General features: G+C 43.4%; 1 protein-coding gene across 3 annotated transcripts in view; it reads left to right on the forward strand.

The window, feature by feature from the left end:
- The window catches only part of EPAS1 (endothelial PAS domain protein 1), a 135,438-nt gene that overhangs the window by 77,698 nt on the left and 38,376 nt on the right, over positions 1–19,364 (forward strand). For all 3 annotated transcript variants that reach the window (XM_083605006.1, XM_083605007.1, XM_083605008.1), the window contains 4 exons: positions 12,547–12,698; positions 13,862–13,946; positions 16,761–16,879; positions 16,993–17,195. In XM_083605006.1, coding sequence (XP_083461132.1) covers positions 12,547–12,698; positions 13,862–13,946; positions 16,761–16,879; positions 16,993–17,195 — 559 coding nt within the window. The remainder of the gene's footprint in view (positions 1–12,546; positions 12,699–13,861; positions 13,947–16,760; positions 16,880–16,992; positions 17,196–19,364) is intronic.

The following is a 19,364-nucleotide window of genomic DNA, read 5'->3' on the forward strand; positions in this document are numbered from 1 at the left end:
CAACAAAAAGCAACCCTTGGCAAATTTGGTATAGGAGTTCAATTATCAATTCAGCTCAAACATTTTCAAAGCAAGCTATGTCACATCACGTCTTCATTTGAGAAAAGTTGGTAGCTGAGTCTCCCCCCTCATAGGAGCCAACTCCTAGGGGCCATGGGGGCTTCAGAACCCACAATAAAATATTTGAGGGAGCTGCCCCCCCCCAAGTTGATGGGCATTCCCATTCAAATGGTGTGTGTGCACTGCATCACGTGATTGGTTATGTGGGTTGGGGCTTATTTGGGCCCAAACAATATTTCATTCAGGTTGGCACCCCTGCCACTCCCCACCTGTATTTCAGCTTGCCAAAGAGAAGAGGGAAAATGAGTACAGTGGTACCTCAGGTTACATACATTTCAGGTTACATACGCTTCTGGTTACAGACTCCGCTAACCCAGAAATAGCGCTTCAGGTTAAGAACTTTGCTTCAGGAAGAGAACAGAAATTGTGCTCCGGCAGCGTGGCAGCAGCAGGAGGCCCCATTAGCTAAAGTGGTGCTTCAGGTTAAGAAGAGTTTCAGGTTAAGAACGGACCTCCGGAACGAATTAAGTACTTAACCCGAGGTACCACTGTATTTAGAATGAACCTGTGCTACTGTTAGAATGAGTTTTGTGTCCTATGTGTATTCCACTGAAGCCACCTGAAGGTCTGAAACTGTTCTTTTTTTAATCGTTTCATAATAGGAAATGCTGGTCCCATGCCTTGGAGTTCAAAAGAGTGCAACATACCAAGCGTTCTTTTGGTTCCTTCTTTAGTTAGTAACATTTCCTTTTGATTTTTCACAGTAGGCAGCTCTGTGCAAGAATGCTGGGAAGGAAGCATTAGACCTGGTAGTCTGCCGGCTCGGCTGAGATTAGTATTTCAGGAAGCTAACGGGAACAATAGCTGTAGAATATTGTTCCCATTTTCTTCATGGTGTGCTTAGGGGGGAGTCTTTCTGTTTTTTTAATCACCTTGAATGGTAGAATGACGCTCAGAAATCAACAGAAATTCAACACACAGAAATTTACCCAGCGTGTTGTTGTGCAGTTCTGGGGAATGGCTCAAAATTTCTCCCTGCCATGTGAATGAAGGCATAGGCCGGGGGCCCTCTAGATTGCAAGCATTCGATCCCTTAGTGTGGCAACACCCAAATTTGGAACTCCCTGCCCATCTTACCAGATAGCTCAGTTGGTAGAGCACGAGACTCTAAATCTTAGTGTCATGGGTTCAAACCCCATGTTGGGCAAAAAGATTCCTGCATTGCTTGGACTAGATGACCCTTGTGGTCCCTTCTAATACAGTGGTACCTCAGGTTACATACGCTTCAGGTTACAGACTCCGCTAACCCAGAAATAGTGCTTCAGGTTAAGAACTTTGCTTCAGGATAAGAACAGAAATCGTGCTCTGGCGGCGTGGCAGCAGCAGGAGGCCCCATTAGCCAAAGTGGTGCTTCAGGTTAAGAACAGTTTCAGGTTAAGAACGGACCTCCGGAACATCTGGTACTTAACCCGAGGTACCACTGTATTAAGAAGGCATTTTTGCTGTATTGTTTTCGGCACCTGCTACTTACTCATTTCGGCAAACCAACCCAGGTATGCAACATTAGACTGTGATTGTAACATGTGATTTTAGTAAGCATATTTGTTTCAAAATTGCTGGTTTTATTTTATTATTTTTATGTAACTTGTTTTCAATGTTTGCTTTCACCGATGCTTTTAGTGAATATTTTAGCTTGCCTTTTGTAAACCACTTGAATAAAAATAGGTGCTGTTGGACTCCAGCGCCCATCAGCTCCAGCCAGCATGGCCAGTGGTTAGGAATGATGGGAGTTGCAGTCCAACAACATCTGGGGCCTAAAGGCTAGCTTCTTCTGGCATAGGTACTGTGGTTGGGTGGGTGGGGAATGATGACAGCCTAGCAGTTGACCGACAGAATAAAACATCCAACACATGTTGAAGTCAGAGTGACATCTGATGTTCTGAACTAGCAGGGTGAAAGGAAGCATGAGTGAGCCATCTTGTCTCTTCTTAGGTTTGGTTAGAATGGAGAATGGTTTGCCCTCCAGATGTGGCAACCATACATGCCGAGCAACAAATGTGAATGCTACCTTTTTACCTTTGTGGCCTGGAAAGAGTTCTTTCTGAAGATCAGACAGGGAGGCTTGGACAACAGAAGATCCAGGAGGATCTTCTTATGTTCTTAATAAAGGCAAGAGGAGCGGAATCTGCGCCAGAGAGGAACGGTATGTTCTCCAAGGCTCACTTCTTATTGGAAACTGTGGTTTGTAAGGGGAATCAGTTCACAACTAATGCTAAGCAACACTTCTTGGCTTTTCGTGGTTCAAAGTGAATGGGCAGTGTGTTGGTGTAGGCTCCCCAGATGCTCCTATTTTGCTTCTCCTCTGACAACCTCGGCTTCACATTGCGTCTCAACCAGGTATTGTGGTTTGTTACTCACTTGGCAAGTCAGGATCAGCTACCCAGCAGCAAACCATGGTTTTGGGATAACCTGTGACTGTGGGTTACTGTTACGTGTGAACATGGCCAATGTTTAGTCTGAGTCAGGCAGTTAACTTTAGAAAGTATAGAGTAAGGCCCACGGGATGCCACCCTTTTCAGCTTGGGCTAGACAAACAAAGGCTATGTTGAGACAGTTTTTCCTGGAAACCATGCTTAGTATACCATTCTTTTTTTAGTCTCGTTTAGTCTCTTTCCCCCTCCTCCCCCCACCTACTTCTTTTGTTTCATATTTTCTTGAACAGGTGGAGGAAACTGGTGGGTTATTTCTGTGGCTACAGACAGTAAAAGTAATAGGAAAGACTAGGAAACAGACAGGAAGCTCCTTCAGAAAAGGGAAGGCAGTCAGGGAGATGGCCTGAGCTTGTTTCGAGAAAAGATCCTTATTACCCGAGCCAGAAAGCGGGTAAGGAACAAGGGAGATGTGTGTGAAAAACAGTTTTTCTGTGTGGTTTACGAAACATCATAAGCATTGGGTTTTTGGCAAAATGGACCTGTTTGTAATTTATAATATGCACTCTACAAGATTGCGCTCAATATAAGGATCTACCTGAATATTTCAAGGATAGCCCAAGGCATAACACTTGTTGCCTTCTTGGACTTTATTGGCTGTTTTTGGCTCAGTGAATGTTCCGTTTGTGTGCGGGGGACTGGCATGCATTCTAAGACAGCAAGCTTATGCACATACACCTGGAAGCAATCTTGTAAATGCAGGAGGACTTAATTTCTAGTAAACATACAGAATGAAGTTACACATCAGTACATCAATCAAAATATAAATGTGAGGAGTGACTGGGTGTCCCGCCCCCTCGTGTGTTACCCCCGCCCCATGGAAGAGGTGGTAATCAGATTAGCTATAGTACATTTACCAGTTTTGATCAAAACTTGGACCAAACTCTGTTGCACTTGCAATTTGGGGGTGGACCGTAGCTCAGTGACAGAGTATCCGGGCTCAGTCCTTGGTGCCTCCAGGTCGGACTGGGAAATACAACTACCTGAAACCCTGGAAATCTCCTGCCAATCAGAGAAGACATTCCTGGGCTTGATGGACTGAGGCAGCTTCTCAGGTCCTTATGCAATTGAGAACTTCAGTGTGGTCAAAACAAGTGGTGTTAAGTCAGTGTGCAGTGACTTACTACGTTGTGTGGAAATAAGTCTCCCTGCTCATTGGGATTTATTGCAGGTAAACATGTCAAGGATTGTTTCTGTAATTCAGGTGTGGCTGTTCTGTGGCCCTTCAGATGTTGTCAGATTCCCAAGTCAACATGGTCAATAGGGAGCAATGATGAAAGTTGCAGCCCAGTATCATCCGGTTAGTCATCCCCGCTTCAATTGCATTTATACTACTATTGTCAGTGGTTTGTGCTCTTAAGATGAAATCTACAATCCATTTACTTTGGGGCATGAGCAATGGAATCCGGAATTATCCAGGGCTGTTGTTATATTATATCATCGACGTTTTTTGTGAAAGAGTGGCCTATAAATATTATAATAAATACCAGTTATAAGTCCTGCTGCTGTGTAAGCAGGAATCTTTATATTTTGAACAAAATAGCATGTATACAAAAGCATGTTGGTTCTTCTCCACATTGGATTGTGGAGTTTTGGGTTTGGATCATACCTGAGCCGTTCATTCTTGCAAAAAGAGAGCCTGGTTTTTTTAGCCCTCCGCTACATTCCAAGAAGCTGGATGGAAGGAAGTGAGCAAGCATCTGCGGAAATGTGTTCTGGCCCTCTGGAGCTATGCACATCCTGACAGTGGGAATCAATCAAAGCTTGTTTACAAAAGATATTTTTAGCACAAAAGGCATATTTTCTTTGAAAATTACGCTAGGCATTTGCTGTAAAGGGACAATGTCAAATCGGGCATTGATTCGTGTTTGGGGTTATTTTTATTTTTTTGCACTTTTCACTTACTCTACATAACTGATAAAGTACAAGACATCGGAAGCTGCTATACTAAGCCAGGTCAATGGCCCATCTGGCTTAGTATTGTTGGTGCTGACTGTCAGCGTCTCTCCAGGGTTTCAAGCAAAAATCTCTCCCAGCCTTACCTGGCGATGTTGGAGATTGCACTTGGGACCTCTACGTGCTCCACCAGTCATAGAATCATAGAATTGTAGAGTTGCAAGGAACCCAAGGTCCATCTGGTCCAGCCCCCTGTAATGCAGTCAGCTATGGCCCTTCCTCTTAATTGTTTTCTGTTAGCAAAACTATAGTTTTAGAAGGCAACTAAACCAAGGTTCGAGGTAAAGTCTAGAACAGGATGGTCCGACACGCAGCCTGTGGACTGCATGCAGCCCTCGAGGCACTGTTTGGCAGCCCTCTGCAACATTTGACACCCAGCCCTCACACTGCCTTCCCTAAGCCAGGTAAGCAGGCACTCTGACATGGTCCTAGAGAGCTCCCGTCTCCTTCCCAAAGCCTAGCTAGTGCTTTCCCAGCTTGGAAAGGAGGTGGGAGGGCTCTAGGAGCCTGCCAGAGCCTCACGCCTCCTTCCCAAAGTCCAAGTTAACTAACAAATAATTATAATGATGGTATTAAAGCAGAAAACAACAACAACAACAACAACAACAACTATAGCCTTTTAAGGCAGACAAGAGTACACAAGTTTGCTTAAATTTTCTCCGAGAGAAAAGCTTCGATCAAATTAAAGCCTTTGGCTTATTGCTGTTGGAATTGAGGGGACAAAGCAGATTTTACGGTGGTTCAGCCCCATAAACTGGAAGTGGTGGGTGAACATAAGAATAGCCTGCTGGATCAGGCCAATGACCCATCTAATCCAGCATCCTGTTCTCGCAGTGGCCATTCAGATGCCCATGGGAAACCCTCAAGCGAAGAACAAGAGTGCTCTCCCCTCCCGTGGTTTCCAGCTACTGAAGACTGGGGAATGGCCAATGTAACATCCATTTTGAAAATGGGATCCAGGGATGGATGCTGGAAATGGTAGACTAGTTAGCTGTCTCTGGAAAACTGATGGAAAGCATTGTTAAAGATAACACAGCCAAGCATGTAGAAGAACAAGCCTCGCTGAAGCAGAACCAGCATAGCTTCTGCAAGAGCAGGCCCAGTCTCACTTAACCTAGTAGAGTTCTTTGAGAGTGTCAAGACGCACATAGTGAATTTCAGAGTGGCTGTTGGAGCCATTGTAATGAACTTTAGTAAACCCCAGCAGAAAATGAAACAGCTCAACCACCCATCCAGCTTTGCTACAGTCAGCCTCTTAAAGCAATTATGATTGACTTGCACTGTGCCCAGATAATTTGCTAATTACGTTTTGTAGCAAATTTTGACATATACGCTGTTTGAGGGAGCAAAAGGACAAACGAGGCATTTTCATAATTGAAGTTGTTCATGCGCTTTTTCCATTCAGTGACGCAAGGACTATATGCTCAGAAGTATGGAAAGCTAGCTTTAAGTTATCCAAGGACACCACACCCAGGTGTGCATGTTTGACACCTGTCTGACACCATTGGTCTATCTATGTAGCTCAATTTTAGGAGCACCATGGGTAAGGATCTTGTGGCCTTCCAGCTGTTGCTGGACTTCCATCACCCTAAACTATTGACCATGCTGTCTGGGACAGATGGGAGTCTCAGTCCAACAATATCTGGAGGCCCACAGTCTCCCCAACCTGGTCCACAGTGACAGAGAGCAAGCAGCTTTTTAGGGTTTCAGAGAGCGGCCTTTCTTAGTCCTACCTGGACATGCTGGGGATCAAACATGGGACCTTCTGCATGCTCCACCACAGAGCTATAGTCTTTCCACAAAGGTTCCAGGCCAACACTCCATTATACAGTAAAATGGATGATACTCAGCTCTACCTCTCTCTTAAATAGGAACCAGTGAGGGCAGTGAAGGTCCTGTGTGAATGTCTGGAGGCGGTTGGAGGATGGATGGCGGCTAACGGATTGAGGTTGAATCCTGACAAGACAAAAGTACTGTTCTTGGGGGACAGGGGGCGAGCTGGTGTGGAGGACTCCCTGGTCCTGAATGGAGTAACTGTGCCCCTGAAGGACCAGGTGCGCAGCCTGGGAGTCATTTTGGACTCACAGCTGTCCATGGAGGTGCAGGTCAATTCTGTGTCCAGGACAGCTGTTTATCAGCTCCGTCTGGTACGAAGGCTGAAACCCTACCTGTCCGCAGACTGTCTCGCCAGAGTGGTGCATGCTCTAGTTATCTCCCGCTTGGACTACTGCAATGCGCTCTACTTAGTGTCAGATCACCAACATTCATATTATTATTATTATTATTATTATTATTATTCAGCTAGCAGTGTTTAGGAGAAGTACCAAGCTATGGTACAGGGCAGTTGCTTCAGCACATGTCTGATGCAACTGAGGCCCATCACCCCAGCAATCTTTACTTGAGTCCCTGGCTGAAGAGCTTTTCTGAGCAAATCTATATGCAAAAGTAAACAGAACAAAAGGACTTGAATAGACTTCTTGCATTTGACTAGCATTGCTTTTAGACTACAAGTCTAAACAGGATTGGAACCTAGAGTAGTGGAAAGGTTATACTTATCATGCAACTTGCTGTGTTATGTGACCTTTGCTCTGTAAAGAGTTTGTTTTGGCTAAACACTGACTGCCTTAAAAGTAGCAGAGCAATACATATATTGGTATCTTTCCTATTGACTTTAGCAGCAGATATTTACTCTATAGCAGTCATCAGTTTTGGCCCATGCACCAGTGTAAACTCCTTTTCTGCTACTGTTTATATGACCAGATAGTGATGGCTGAATCTGGAAAATGTGGATTTTGTAAGTGTCTTCTTTTTCAGTTCATTTCTCCAACAGTTCGCAATTATTTTAAAAAGTCCTCATGAACATTTGTCAGTATTTGGTGTGTATTTTTCCTAATATAGACATTTTTATATGCAACATGCTATTTTCCTTAATATACACATTTTGGCAAACCATTTCCCAGAACATAATGCATTTTTGTACATTATTTTCACCAATACTAATGGTTCTATGTAGACTTTCCACTAATATATGCATGTTTTTTCACATATCCTTTGGTTTGAGAACTGCATTTCAAAATTCGGAGATGTGTGAATTCCAGAAGGATAGCAGTATCTGTGTGTTGTTGCAAGAAGTGCAAATTTGGGAGGTGTTTTTTTTAATGCAAATTTGTCATTAAAACTGAAAGGAACTCCCCAATCCCCACCACCGAGTGGTGATAGTTGCAAAAAACAGTTTACTGTTACATATCATTCCAACAAACCTTGGTTTGTACCTTCTGTACAAACCAGAACTGCCAGCCACATATTGAAATTCTGGTTCAGAGCCCCAGTTAACTACAAAATATAGTTTGCTGGTTAGGAAAACAAAACAGGCCCAACTAGAGCAGGTTGAAATGTCCATGTGATCTAGCAATCTGTTCTCACAATGGCCAACACTAAGAACACTTTCCTCTACTTGTGATTCCCACCAAATGGTATTCAGAGAGGCGTACTGCCTCTGTAGAATATATTGCGAGAGTGATTAGGTTGCACTATCAATGGGAAGAGCTGTTTTTATATTTTACATCCGCCTTCGCCAACTGGGTGTCCTCCAGATGCTTTGGACCACAGCTCCCATGAGCCTCAGCCTTCATGGAAGGCACCAGGTTGGCGGATGCTGTTCTACCTTTACCAGCCCCCAGAGTGTGGTGACAGTCCAATTACTTCAACGCTTTGGTTGCATCAGAAAAGGCTGCTAGGCATAGACAGATTGACCACAATCCAGAGAGAGGTACTTTTGGTTCTTCAAAGTCCTGGACACACCCAACATAACCTTTTTGTCTCCCCACCCCCTCCCACCCCACTTCAAAATCAGATGCTGCATTGCACACAAAGGCGGCTGTTCCCTAAACACAAATCGAAAGACCTGCTGGGTGCTTGCTAAATAATCATGTGGCTCCCTAAATCATAACCTCAATTCCTTCCAACATTACCTAGTGCGAAGAATCTCTTCCCATCCATGGCGAATAGTTCTCATTGAGTGTTAAGAGTCAGGAGACAGATTGGCATTTAACAGTAGGTAGGACCCAGCATTTCAGTGAATAAATAAATAAAAATACAACCGCAAAAAAAAAAAATTATGTTGTTGTTGCAAGACTGAAATTATCATTGGAAAGCAAAAACCAGCCTAACTCAGTGGCTTGCAGCCACTTGGTGGGAATCATCAAATTGGAGGTTCTTGATAGTTGAACTGTGGAACTGCCTGCTGCAATAAAGAAAGGTAGCTATTTAACATGCTCGTCCCCAAAGCAGAAACTCAACGCCAAAAAAAGAGGACAGCCAAGGACACCGTCTTGCATGAAATGTGCATATTTTAATTTATACGGTTACAGATAGGTAGCCGTGTTGGTCTGCCATAGTCAAAACAAAAAAAAATTTTCCTTCCAGTAGCACCTTAAAGACCAACTAAGTTAGTTCTTGGTATGAGCTTTCGTGTGCATGCACACTTCTTCAGATACACTGAAACAGAAGTTGCCAGATCCTTCTATATAGTGAGAAGGTGGGGAGGGGTATTACTCAGAAGGGTGGTGGGAATGGGTGATTGGCAGATAGCTGTGATGAGCCTTTGTAGTAATTCCTTTGTAGTAATACAGCTACTCTGTCTTGTGAGACACAAGACAGAGAAACCAGTAGGAGAACACTTCAATCTCCCAGGACATTCTATACAAGATCTCAAAGTAGCTGTATTACTACAAAGGAATTTCAGAAATAGACTGGAAAGAGAAGCTGCTGAATTGCAACTCATTACCAAACTTAAAACCATGGAGAGACCTGGTCTGAACAAAGACATTGGATTCTTATCTCATTATACATGACAAAGCCATTTTTCACCTTCTCACCCCTTGCTTTTTCCTGTAAGACCTATTGCAGTCGTTAAGAGTCGTCAACAGGCTCATCACAGCTATCTGCCAATCACCCATTCCCACCACCCTTCTGAGTAATACCCCTCCCCACCTTCTCACTATATAGAAGGATCTGGCAACTTCTGTTTCAGTGTATCTGAAGAAGTGTGCATGCACACGAAAGCTCATACCAAGAACTAACTTAGTTGGTCTTTAAGGTGCTACTGGAAGGAAAAATTTTTTTTGTTTTAATTTATACGGAAATTCAGAAAGGATCCATTTCGCCATAATGGAAAAGACTGTTAGCGAATGATCGGCCTACCTGTTCAGTCTGTTGTCCAGGCTTTGGTTGCCATCCTGGATGGCTTTAAAAGAGGGTTAGGCAAATTCATGCACAATAAGGCTGTTGTTGTTGTTTAGTCGTTTAGTCGTGTCCGACTCTTCATGACCCCATGGACCAGAGCATGCCAGGCACTCCTGTCTTCCACAGCCTCCCACAGTTTGGTCAAACTCATGCTGGTAGCTTCGAGAACACTGTCCAGCCATCTCGTCCTCTGTCGCCCCCTTCTCCTTGTGCCCTCCATCTTTCCCAACATCAGGATCTTTCCCAGGGAGTCTTCTCTTCTCATGAGGTGGCCAAAGTATTGGAGCCTCAGCTTCACGATCTGTCCTTCCAGTGAGCACTCAGGAATAGGTTTGATCTTCTTGCAGTCCATGGGACTCTCAAGAGTCTCCTCCAGCACCATAATTCAAAAGCATCCATTCTTTGGCGATCAGCCTTTTTTATGGTCCAGCTCTCACTTCCATACATCACTACTGGGAAAACCATAGCTTTAACTATACGGACCTTTGTTGGCAAGGTGATGTCTCTGCTTTTTAAGATGCTGTCTAGGTTTGTCATTGGCACAATAAGGCTACCAGCTGCTAATCATCACGACACCTATATTATCTTCAGTATCAGAGACAGTACCAGCCTCTGTATACCATTTGCTTGGGATCACACAAGAACATGAGAAGAACATGAGAAGATCAGGCCAGTGGCCCATCTGCACCAGTATCCTGCTCTCATAGTAGCCAAGCAGATGCCCATGAGAAGCTTGCTAGCAGAACCTGAGTGCAGCAGCCCTCTTCCCTCCTGTGGTTTCTGGCAGCTGATACTCAGAAGCATTACTGCATCTGAGACGGAACATGACTAGTTATCACTTTAAGCCTCATCCTCCATCTCAGGCAGGAGAGTACAGTTGCACTCATGACCTGCTTGTGAGCCTCTCATAAGCATCTTATTTATTTTTATGTTATTGTATAGAAGCAGGTGGAATGACTGCTCATGTCCAACCCTGGCCAGATAGCTGTTTGGGAGGGTTTTGTTGTAGGGGAAATGAAGTCGCACCCCTTTCTTCCTCCCCTATTAATGCTAATTGCTGATTTCCTAACGAAGCATGTGCAGCTCCAATACTTAGATCAAGCAGTGGCGGCATCTGCATGGAGTTCCTTATTTAGCTAAGGGTGTATGTGGAAATATGCCCGGTTCCACATGCATTTCCTAGTAAGATTGGGGCAGTGGCAAATTTCTGTAATTCCAGCATTTTTTGTGATTGTTTATGGGAAGTAGGTCCCAACTGAGTTCAGAGAGGAAGCGCTATAGTAGGTAAGTGGGTCCCATGTTCAGTTCCTGGAATATCTAGGAAGGACTGGTAAAGACTTTCCTCTGAAAGCCCTGCTGAAATTTGCAGATGGCACCAACCTGGGAAGGGAAGCTAATGCCGCTGAAGACAGAATCGGGATTCATGATGACCTTAACAGATTGGAGAACTGGGCCCAAACTAACAAATTTCCATAGGGACAATTGTAAGGTTCTGCACTTAGGCAGGATGCACAAATATAAGATGGGGAGACACCTGGCTTCCTAGTAGTACATGTGAAAAGGATCTACAGTGGTACCTCAGTTTATGAACTTAATCTGTTCCTGAAGTCCGTTCTTAAACTGAATCTGTTCTTAAACCAAGGCACACTTTCCCTAATGAGGCCTCCAGCCGCCGGTGCCCTTCCACCATTCGGTTTCCATTTGTAGACCGAGGTAAAGTTCGCAAACCGGAACACTACTTCTGGTTTTGCGGAGTTCGTAAACCAAATCATTCGTAAACAGGACTGTTCTTAAACTGAGGTACCACTGTAGAGGTCTTAGTGGAACACAAACTTAACATGAGTCCAAAGTGTGATGCGGTAGCAAAAAAAGAGCTAACGCTATTCTAGGCTGCATCAACAGAAGTATAGCGTCCAGATCAAGGGAAGTAATAGCACCACTCTATTCTGCCTTGGCCAGACCACACCTGGAGTACTACATCCAGTTCTGGGCACTACAATTTAAGAAGGATATTGACAAGCTGGAACGTGTGCAGAGGAGGGCAACCAAGATGTTCAAGGGTCTGGAAACCAAGCCTTATGAGGAACAGTTGAAGAAGCTGGGCATGTTTAGCCTGGAAAAGAAAAGTCTGAGAGGAGATATGATAGCCATCTTCAAATATCTTGAGGGCTGTGTCACATGGAAGATGGAACAGGCTTGTTTTCTCCTGCTCTGGAGGGCAGGACTCGAACCACTGCCTTCAAGTTACAAGAAAGGAGTTTATGACTAAATAAAAGGAAGAACGTTTTGACAGTAAGAGCCATTTGACAGTGGAACGGTCTCCCTTGGGAGGTTATGGACTCTCCTGGCTTGGATGTTTTAAAGCAGAGGTTGGGTGTCCATCTGCCATGGATGCTTTAGCTGAGATCCCTGAATTGCAGGGGGTTGGGATAGATGACCCTCGCAGTCCCTTCCAACTCTACAATTCTGTGAAATTGTTGCTGCCAGTGTGTAGACTATGCAGCACTACATGGGCTAACAGTAGGACTCAAATTAAGGCCACTTTATGGGTTCCCAATGCCAAATAAGATTGTAGCCTTGTTGCCTGAACTGCCACAATATTATAATTATTGCAACTTTTTTCTAATGCTGTTAAACTGTATAGATATCTGGTAAAAGCAAAGCCATGAACTTTATATCAGATATGATTTTGGTTGGGATTTGCTAGCATACTGCAAAGCATCATTTCTGATTTATTTTTTATTTTTTTGTCTCTTCATTTTGGTCCTCCCCCTCCGCTCCCCACTCCTTTGTGCAGTCTGTGGTGACAATGAGAGTAAAATAGAGCCTGATCAGCAGATGGACAACTTGTACCTGAAAGCTTTGGAGGGATTTATCACTGTCATCACACAGGATGGAGACATGATCTTTTTGTCGGAGAACATCAGCAAGTATATGGGCTTGACACAGGTGAGCTGTTTTCTATGCATCTCACGTAGCAAGTTGGATGATACTGTGATGCTTATTTATTAAGCTTGTATATTGCCCTTCAGCCGAGGATCACAGGGTGGTTTATGGTATAATATAACTTCTGCTGCTTCCTCTACTTGGTAGATCTAGTTTGTTAAATGTGGCTTAGCAAAAGCTTCCTGCAAATACTCTTAAGGAAGAGAATGATGGTGCCTTTGCTATTCTGGGATTAGAGTGGCTGCAAGGGTGTTTAGCCCTGAAGAGGCCAGGGTTAAGGTCAGAGGGACCCAAGAGGAGATTTAAATGTGCACAAGTGAAACATGGAATATCCAGATAGGCCTATTAGCTTGCTCAGCAGGATGCAGCTCCATGGTTGCTTTTAATACCCAAGAATGCAAGGGAAATATTCTTCTATGCCACAGTGGCTGTGAGAATCTTAATAGCTTCAAACTGGAAGGGTGGGAAAATACCATCAAAGATGGAATGGCAAATTAAAGGAATATGCAGAGCTGGCTAAATTAACGGGGGGAAATGAGAGACCATACAGACCAAACGTTTATTAAGAAATGGGGTCTATATAAAAAGTACCTTAAAGACTAATGTAATAGGATGATGTCTGTAGCAGCCTTCGATTAACTTCTATGATATATTGGATTTGTAGAAGAAAGTACAATATTTCTGATAATTAATAACAAAATCTGAGACAAATAGTGCACTAAGAAAAAGAATATATAAAGACATAAGGAGTTGGTAGGAAGTCGTCGGAACCTTAAGAAGATTGTGACAAAGTATAACAAATATTTATAACTTTTTGTTATCTATGGATAATAATAATAATAATAATAATAATAATAATATGACTTGCAGATGCTTTAAATAAATATCACTCATAAAATGATAAAAGATTATTGCTGTCACTACCATCAGGCCATAGAATGGGAAGGAAATATAAATACTTAATACATAATACATGTACAAAAACAGCTAGAGTGTGAATTTTCAATGAACAGTCAGCTGCTATCTAAAACATCTCTGTAAAACACTTCTCAAAGTTTCTTGTCATGTGGTGCATTTTGGGAACGAGGGGATCCAAAATATTATCCCAGCGTAAATTCATTTTCACCACCCCATTTTTTAATCTGCTTGTCTTGATGGTCAAACAGGTGGAGCTGACCGGACACAGCATTTTTGACTTCACTCACCCATGTGATCATGAGGAAATTCGAGAAAACCTGAGTTTGAAAAATGGTAAATAATATTTTTAAAAAAAATAATAATAATGCAACAACAATATTGCAGTGTACTTTGTGCATGATTTATGGAGTAGTCTCCCCAAAAAGACTTGTCTTTAATAATATATTTTGGTGCCAGGCAAGGACGCCTCTTCTCCGGGGCATTTTATTGTTAATTTTCTTTTTTGCTGTTTTGTGATATTTCAGCCAGCTGATTGTGGTGATCATTTTAATGTTGTTGGAGAGGGTGGGTGGGGGCTTGATTTTGGGAGGTAGATCTTCTTTTATAATTTTTAGTGTTTCATGTTTTTAAAGTCGTTTTCAATATGAGCAATTCATCTGTCTTCTGCTATAAGTCGTCCTGAGAAGTTTTGAGGGTTTTAAGGAAATTAACTAAAAGTATTAATGAATAATAGAAAGATTTGTGTGTCTCCCCAAGCACTTCGCCTATCTGAACCTCCAGACTCAAGACCAAATGCATTGGCTGCTTCTCCTGGGGAATTTATTGCAACCAGGGAAGTATTTTCTTTTTAGAAAGTGTAAGCTAATGCCAACTGTTATTTGGCACTAGGGCATTATCTCTAGGAGAAACTAGGAGGGGGATTTGAGTTCATATGGTCACTTCCTAATTCCCCCTAGCACAAGGAGATGGTAGCTACTGTGCCAGGAAATACATTTCACTCTTCCAACAGGATCTCCTTTATAGGGCCTTGGGGGTTCTGTATTTGGACAAACACAGGGATTATCTTGCTAAGGTGTTGGCTTTTGCCTGCAGTGAGCAGAACTGATGGTCGGAGCATTTGAATCCACCGTCTGTTCCAGATCTCACCCAAGATGCATCCTGAGGCCTAAGCAATGGCTGAAGTGTTTTAGGATACAGTACATGGAGCAATAATTGCTTTGAACAGCTTTCCCCCACCTACTGCCCTGCAGATGTTTTGAACTACAACTCACTTCCTCCCCAGCCAGCATGCCCAGAGGTGCTAAAGGCTGCCTTAAAACAGGGGTGGGAAGTTTGTGGCACTACTGCTTGGCTGCAGTTCTGATAATCCATTACTATTGGCCATGTTGGCTGGGGTAGATAGGAGTCCATATATTTTCCCATCACTGCTTTAGAATGTCACCAGTTAACCTTCAATGCAGCAATGCCAAGCAGAGAACTGTTCTAGGGAGATGATAATCACCTGGTTTCTCAATCAGCTGCACAGAAACTTCATAGAGTAATCGAAACAACAGATAACAGGGTGGATCAAATAATCTGTTAATCTGTGGACAAAGTGTTTATCTCTCTTGCGCTTCTGAGCTTTCTTCCCCCTCACTGCATCATGTGATGAAATGAGCATCTTATCATGTGATAAATTGCAATCCTCATGGGAATCACATTGTTCTCTGAACCCACCCAAACTGTTCTCAGATTAAGTGAGTGGTGCTGATGAAGATGGCTTCACCAGACTGGATGGTCAACATGCCCAGAACAAAGAGGGACAGTTTTTACACAGGGATTAGCATGTTTATTTAGCAAAATTTATATACCTGTAAGTTGTTTGCAAGGATTGTTAAAATTGTCAAAGAAAACAGTTAAAGGGAATTAAAAACATTCAAAGGTAACAGTAAGAAGGAATAAAAGATGCCAACATCTATGTGTTTTGATAAAAAGGTAAAGGTAAAGGACCCCTGACAGTTAAGTCCAGTCGCGAACGACTCTGGGGTTGTGGCGCTCATCTCGCTTTACAGGCTGAGGGAGCTAGCATTTGTCTGCTCCGCAGACAGTTTTTTCTGGGTCATGTGGCCAGCATGACTAAGCCACTTCTGGCACAACGGAACACCGAAACCAGAGCAGCGCATGGAAACTCCGTTTACCTTCCTGCCGGAGTGGTACCTATTTATCTACTTGCACTTTTTGGGGTGCTTTCGAACTGCTAGGTGGGCAGAAGCTGAGACCAAGCAACGGGAGCTCACCCCATCATGGGGATTTGAACCGCCGACCTCCTGATTGGCAAGCCCAAGAGGCTCAGTGGTTTAGACCACAGCGCCACCCACGTCCCACATGTGTTTGGATGTGCTTGCCTAAACGTCCAGGCTACTCTCTGGACTTGGTCTTGTAGATATGACCAGAACCTACACAGTGCTCCCAATTTTCATTCCACAGGGCTGGTTCAGAAGAGTACCATGGTCAATGGTAACAAAAGCTGCAAAGAGATCAATAAGCAAGGTCACACTCCTCATGCCCTGGTCAAAGTCATCCATCAAAGCAACCAAGGGCAACTTAGCCTGAACCCAGATTGGAACAGATCTAAATCAATGTCATCAAAGATTGCTTGCAGCTGTCTCCCATCACCTTCCCCCAAGCGGAGATATTCTTAACTGGTTGGTAGTTATTCCAGTTCAAGGGACTGTTTCTTTAGGAGTGACAGCACCACGGTCTCTTTCAAGGCACCAGGAACCAGCTTCCCATGCAGTGAAGCATTTGCCATGCTCTATACCCAACCAGTCAACCCCCTCTGCTAGATTGTCTAACCCAAGAGAGTCAGAGGGCATGCGGTTGGACATAGAGCTGCCAGCACCTTGTTCACATCAGCAGACTGCATAAGCTGAAACTGATCTCACACCACATCAGTGATTTGGCATTAGGGACTTCATCTGGAACTGCCAAGGTCTCCCCAAAATCAATTAACTTTATCCTCAAAGTGTGTAGCTAGTTGATCACAGCGGTTTTGGGAATGTTCCTACTTTGGTCCTTCCGAAATAACTTTGCTGGCTGGTTACTAGAGCATGCAACGGAAACTGCAAAACAAGCCTTAAAAAAGAATCTTGTCCACATTTTTCTCAGGTCCAGGCTTTGGGAAAAAGAATAAAGAAGTGACCATGGAGCGGGACTTCTTCATGAGAATGAAATGCACTGTTACCAACAGAGGCAGAACTGTGAATCTAAAATCGGCCACATGGAAGGTACTTTTTTTTTTACGTATGTTTTTTGAAGGATTTGATCTACTCAAGTTGCTTTGTTTTTTTTAAATAATCAAAACCCTTGTATTTGTACAAATAGTTTCTTTATGTTTCAGGTTTTGCACTGCACTGGACAACTGAAGGTCTATAATACATGCCCTCCTCATGCTCTCTGTGGCTACAAAGAGCCTCTCTTGTCTTGCCTGATATTAATGTGTGAACCCATTCAACACCCTTCCAATACTGACATCCCTCTGGACAGCAAGACGTTCTTGAGCCGTCACAGCATGGACATGAAATTCACCTACTGTGATGACAGGTAAAAAGACCAGCTATTTGCTTATAACGCCTCTCCAGCGTGATAAATTGAGAGGCACTGTGGTGTTTGCCTCCTAGGTGGGTCATAAGGAAAGGGTTAAATGAGTGTGAAGTGATTGGCCAGTGGGAACCCAAGAGGAGTAGTTAGAGTGAGAGTTGGGAGTTGGAGAAAGAAGAGGGAGGATAAGTCTATGGGTTGGTTGAGTTGTGTTGAGAGAGAGTGTGAGGAACTGTTAGGTGGAGTCAGATAGATAGTTGGGATAATCAGTTTGAAGTTGTTAGGAATGTATAAGACAGTAAAGAATCTAAGATTAAGAAACTGACAAGAAAAATTAACTGAAACCATAAACTTGTTCATGCTTATAAAAATAAACTTGATTATTTGTTAATGTTAACAATTGTCTGGACTCCGTGGGTACCCAAGAGGAACGGGTTGGTGGCAACGAAGAAAGCAATCGCAGTGGTGGCACAGGGATCAATAGACCGTCAAATGTCCGGGGACCATGTGTGATCACCACAGGCACCCTTCTTTAAAGAATATTCTTAGACACCAGAGCAAAACACAGTTATTTAGGCAAACCCCAAAGGAGACATATGGCTCGATAGGGAGAACAGTACCACCATGACTAGAAAAACCCGTGGCAAGTTAAAAAAAAAAAAGGGAGGCCGATGCAAAAGAATTTAAACATATCCTCACTTCTGTACAGATATAGCTGCTAAACATTTTAAGCTGGCTGCTGGGAATTCAAAGTATTTTTGTCTGGTCTTGGTGCTATGACATTAGTACAACACTGTTCTTTCCTTTCAGAGAATTTTGGAGAGTTTGTGCCTGCCCTGTATAACAATATAACATTAGCCTCATTTGGGCATGTGGGTAGGGGGCACAGGGGGTACACTTCGCCCCAATATCCCCATCCTAAATGCTTTGCCCTGACCTTCCTGCATTGAGCAGAAAGATCTGAAGTAAGCAACCTCTGCTCAACTAGGAATCCTGATCATACACCTGAACCAGTTGATATGGTAAAAAGTCTAAAAGGTAGAGGCGATTCCTCTGTCCAACTTGTGTTTTATGCAATGTTTCCATGAGAATAAACAGCTGTTGCCAACTGAGCACACTCCAGACGTTCTGGACTACAACTCCCATCACCCACAGCCAGCACAGACTTATTACCTACTCCCAACATGGTTGCGCTGCCTGCGGCTGATGGGAATTGTGGTCCAAAATATGTGGAAGGAATCCGATTGGCAAAGGCGGGACCGAAGCAAGACTGTGCAAGTTGTGAGATACCCAAGTCAAATGCATCTGGCCAATTCATGTATTTTGTAGCTTGCAATGACTTCTAGTCTTTTTTAAACAAAAGGAAGTCTCTTGTGGCATCTGAAAGACTAACCAATTCAACACGTCGAAAGCTTTTGTAGGCTACTGCGTAAAGTTCAGCAAGCCGTGCTCACAAATTGCAGCAGGCCTGATCTAAAGCATCCGTCTTGGCGCTAATCCTTTCCTTGCAATGCTTTTGTTTCTCTTGCCATTCCAGTACTCCTAGCAATGCCAGGTCAAGCTTTCCTGTTGCATCATGGGATTTATTTATATAATTTCACACAGGGCCTAAAAAACCAACACGGGCCCATGAGCATTCTTTTTGAGATCAATCCTAGGAAAGACAATAGGACTGTTCATGCGCTGTCTGAGTTAAACATTTGCAGGAGTTCAGCTTCCGTGAGAATATTTCATAAGGCCTGGAAATAAAGAGGGCAATATTCAGCACTGCCCTGAACCCACCATGAGAGGAAAAAAGAAAGTTGAGCGGTTGTAAGAAAGATTTAAACTAATGCTCTTAAGGCAAACAAAGGCGACTTGTGATGGGGATCAGAATATGCTTTAGGATTTGGCATAGTAAATATCCCGTTGCTTAAAAAATATGCCCTGAATCTGTGTTGGATGTGGGAATAAAGCAATGCAAGTCTGCACAACACACACACACACAGTGTTTTTCATAGAAATAGAATGGCCAGGGCCTGTCCTACTGTTAGACAGAATGAAGAGACCAGTTCAGGCAGCAAATCTGGTACATCATGAAAGGGCAGCAAAGAGTTATTTAATTTCATATTGTCTTTTTACTGCCTCAGAGGGAAACAGACTCCGGTGGGAATTTCTGCCCCAAGTCCCAAA

This window comes from Podarcis filfolensis, assembly GCF_964270895.1.
Source record: "Podarcis filfolensis genome assembly, chromosome: 3".
In the NCBI taxonomy this organism is placed as follows: Eukaryota; Metazoa; Chordata; class Lepidosauria; order Squamata; family Lacertidae; genus Podarcis; species Podarcis filfolensis.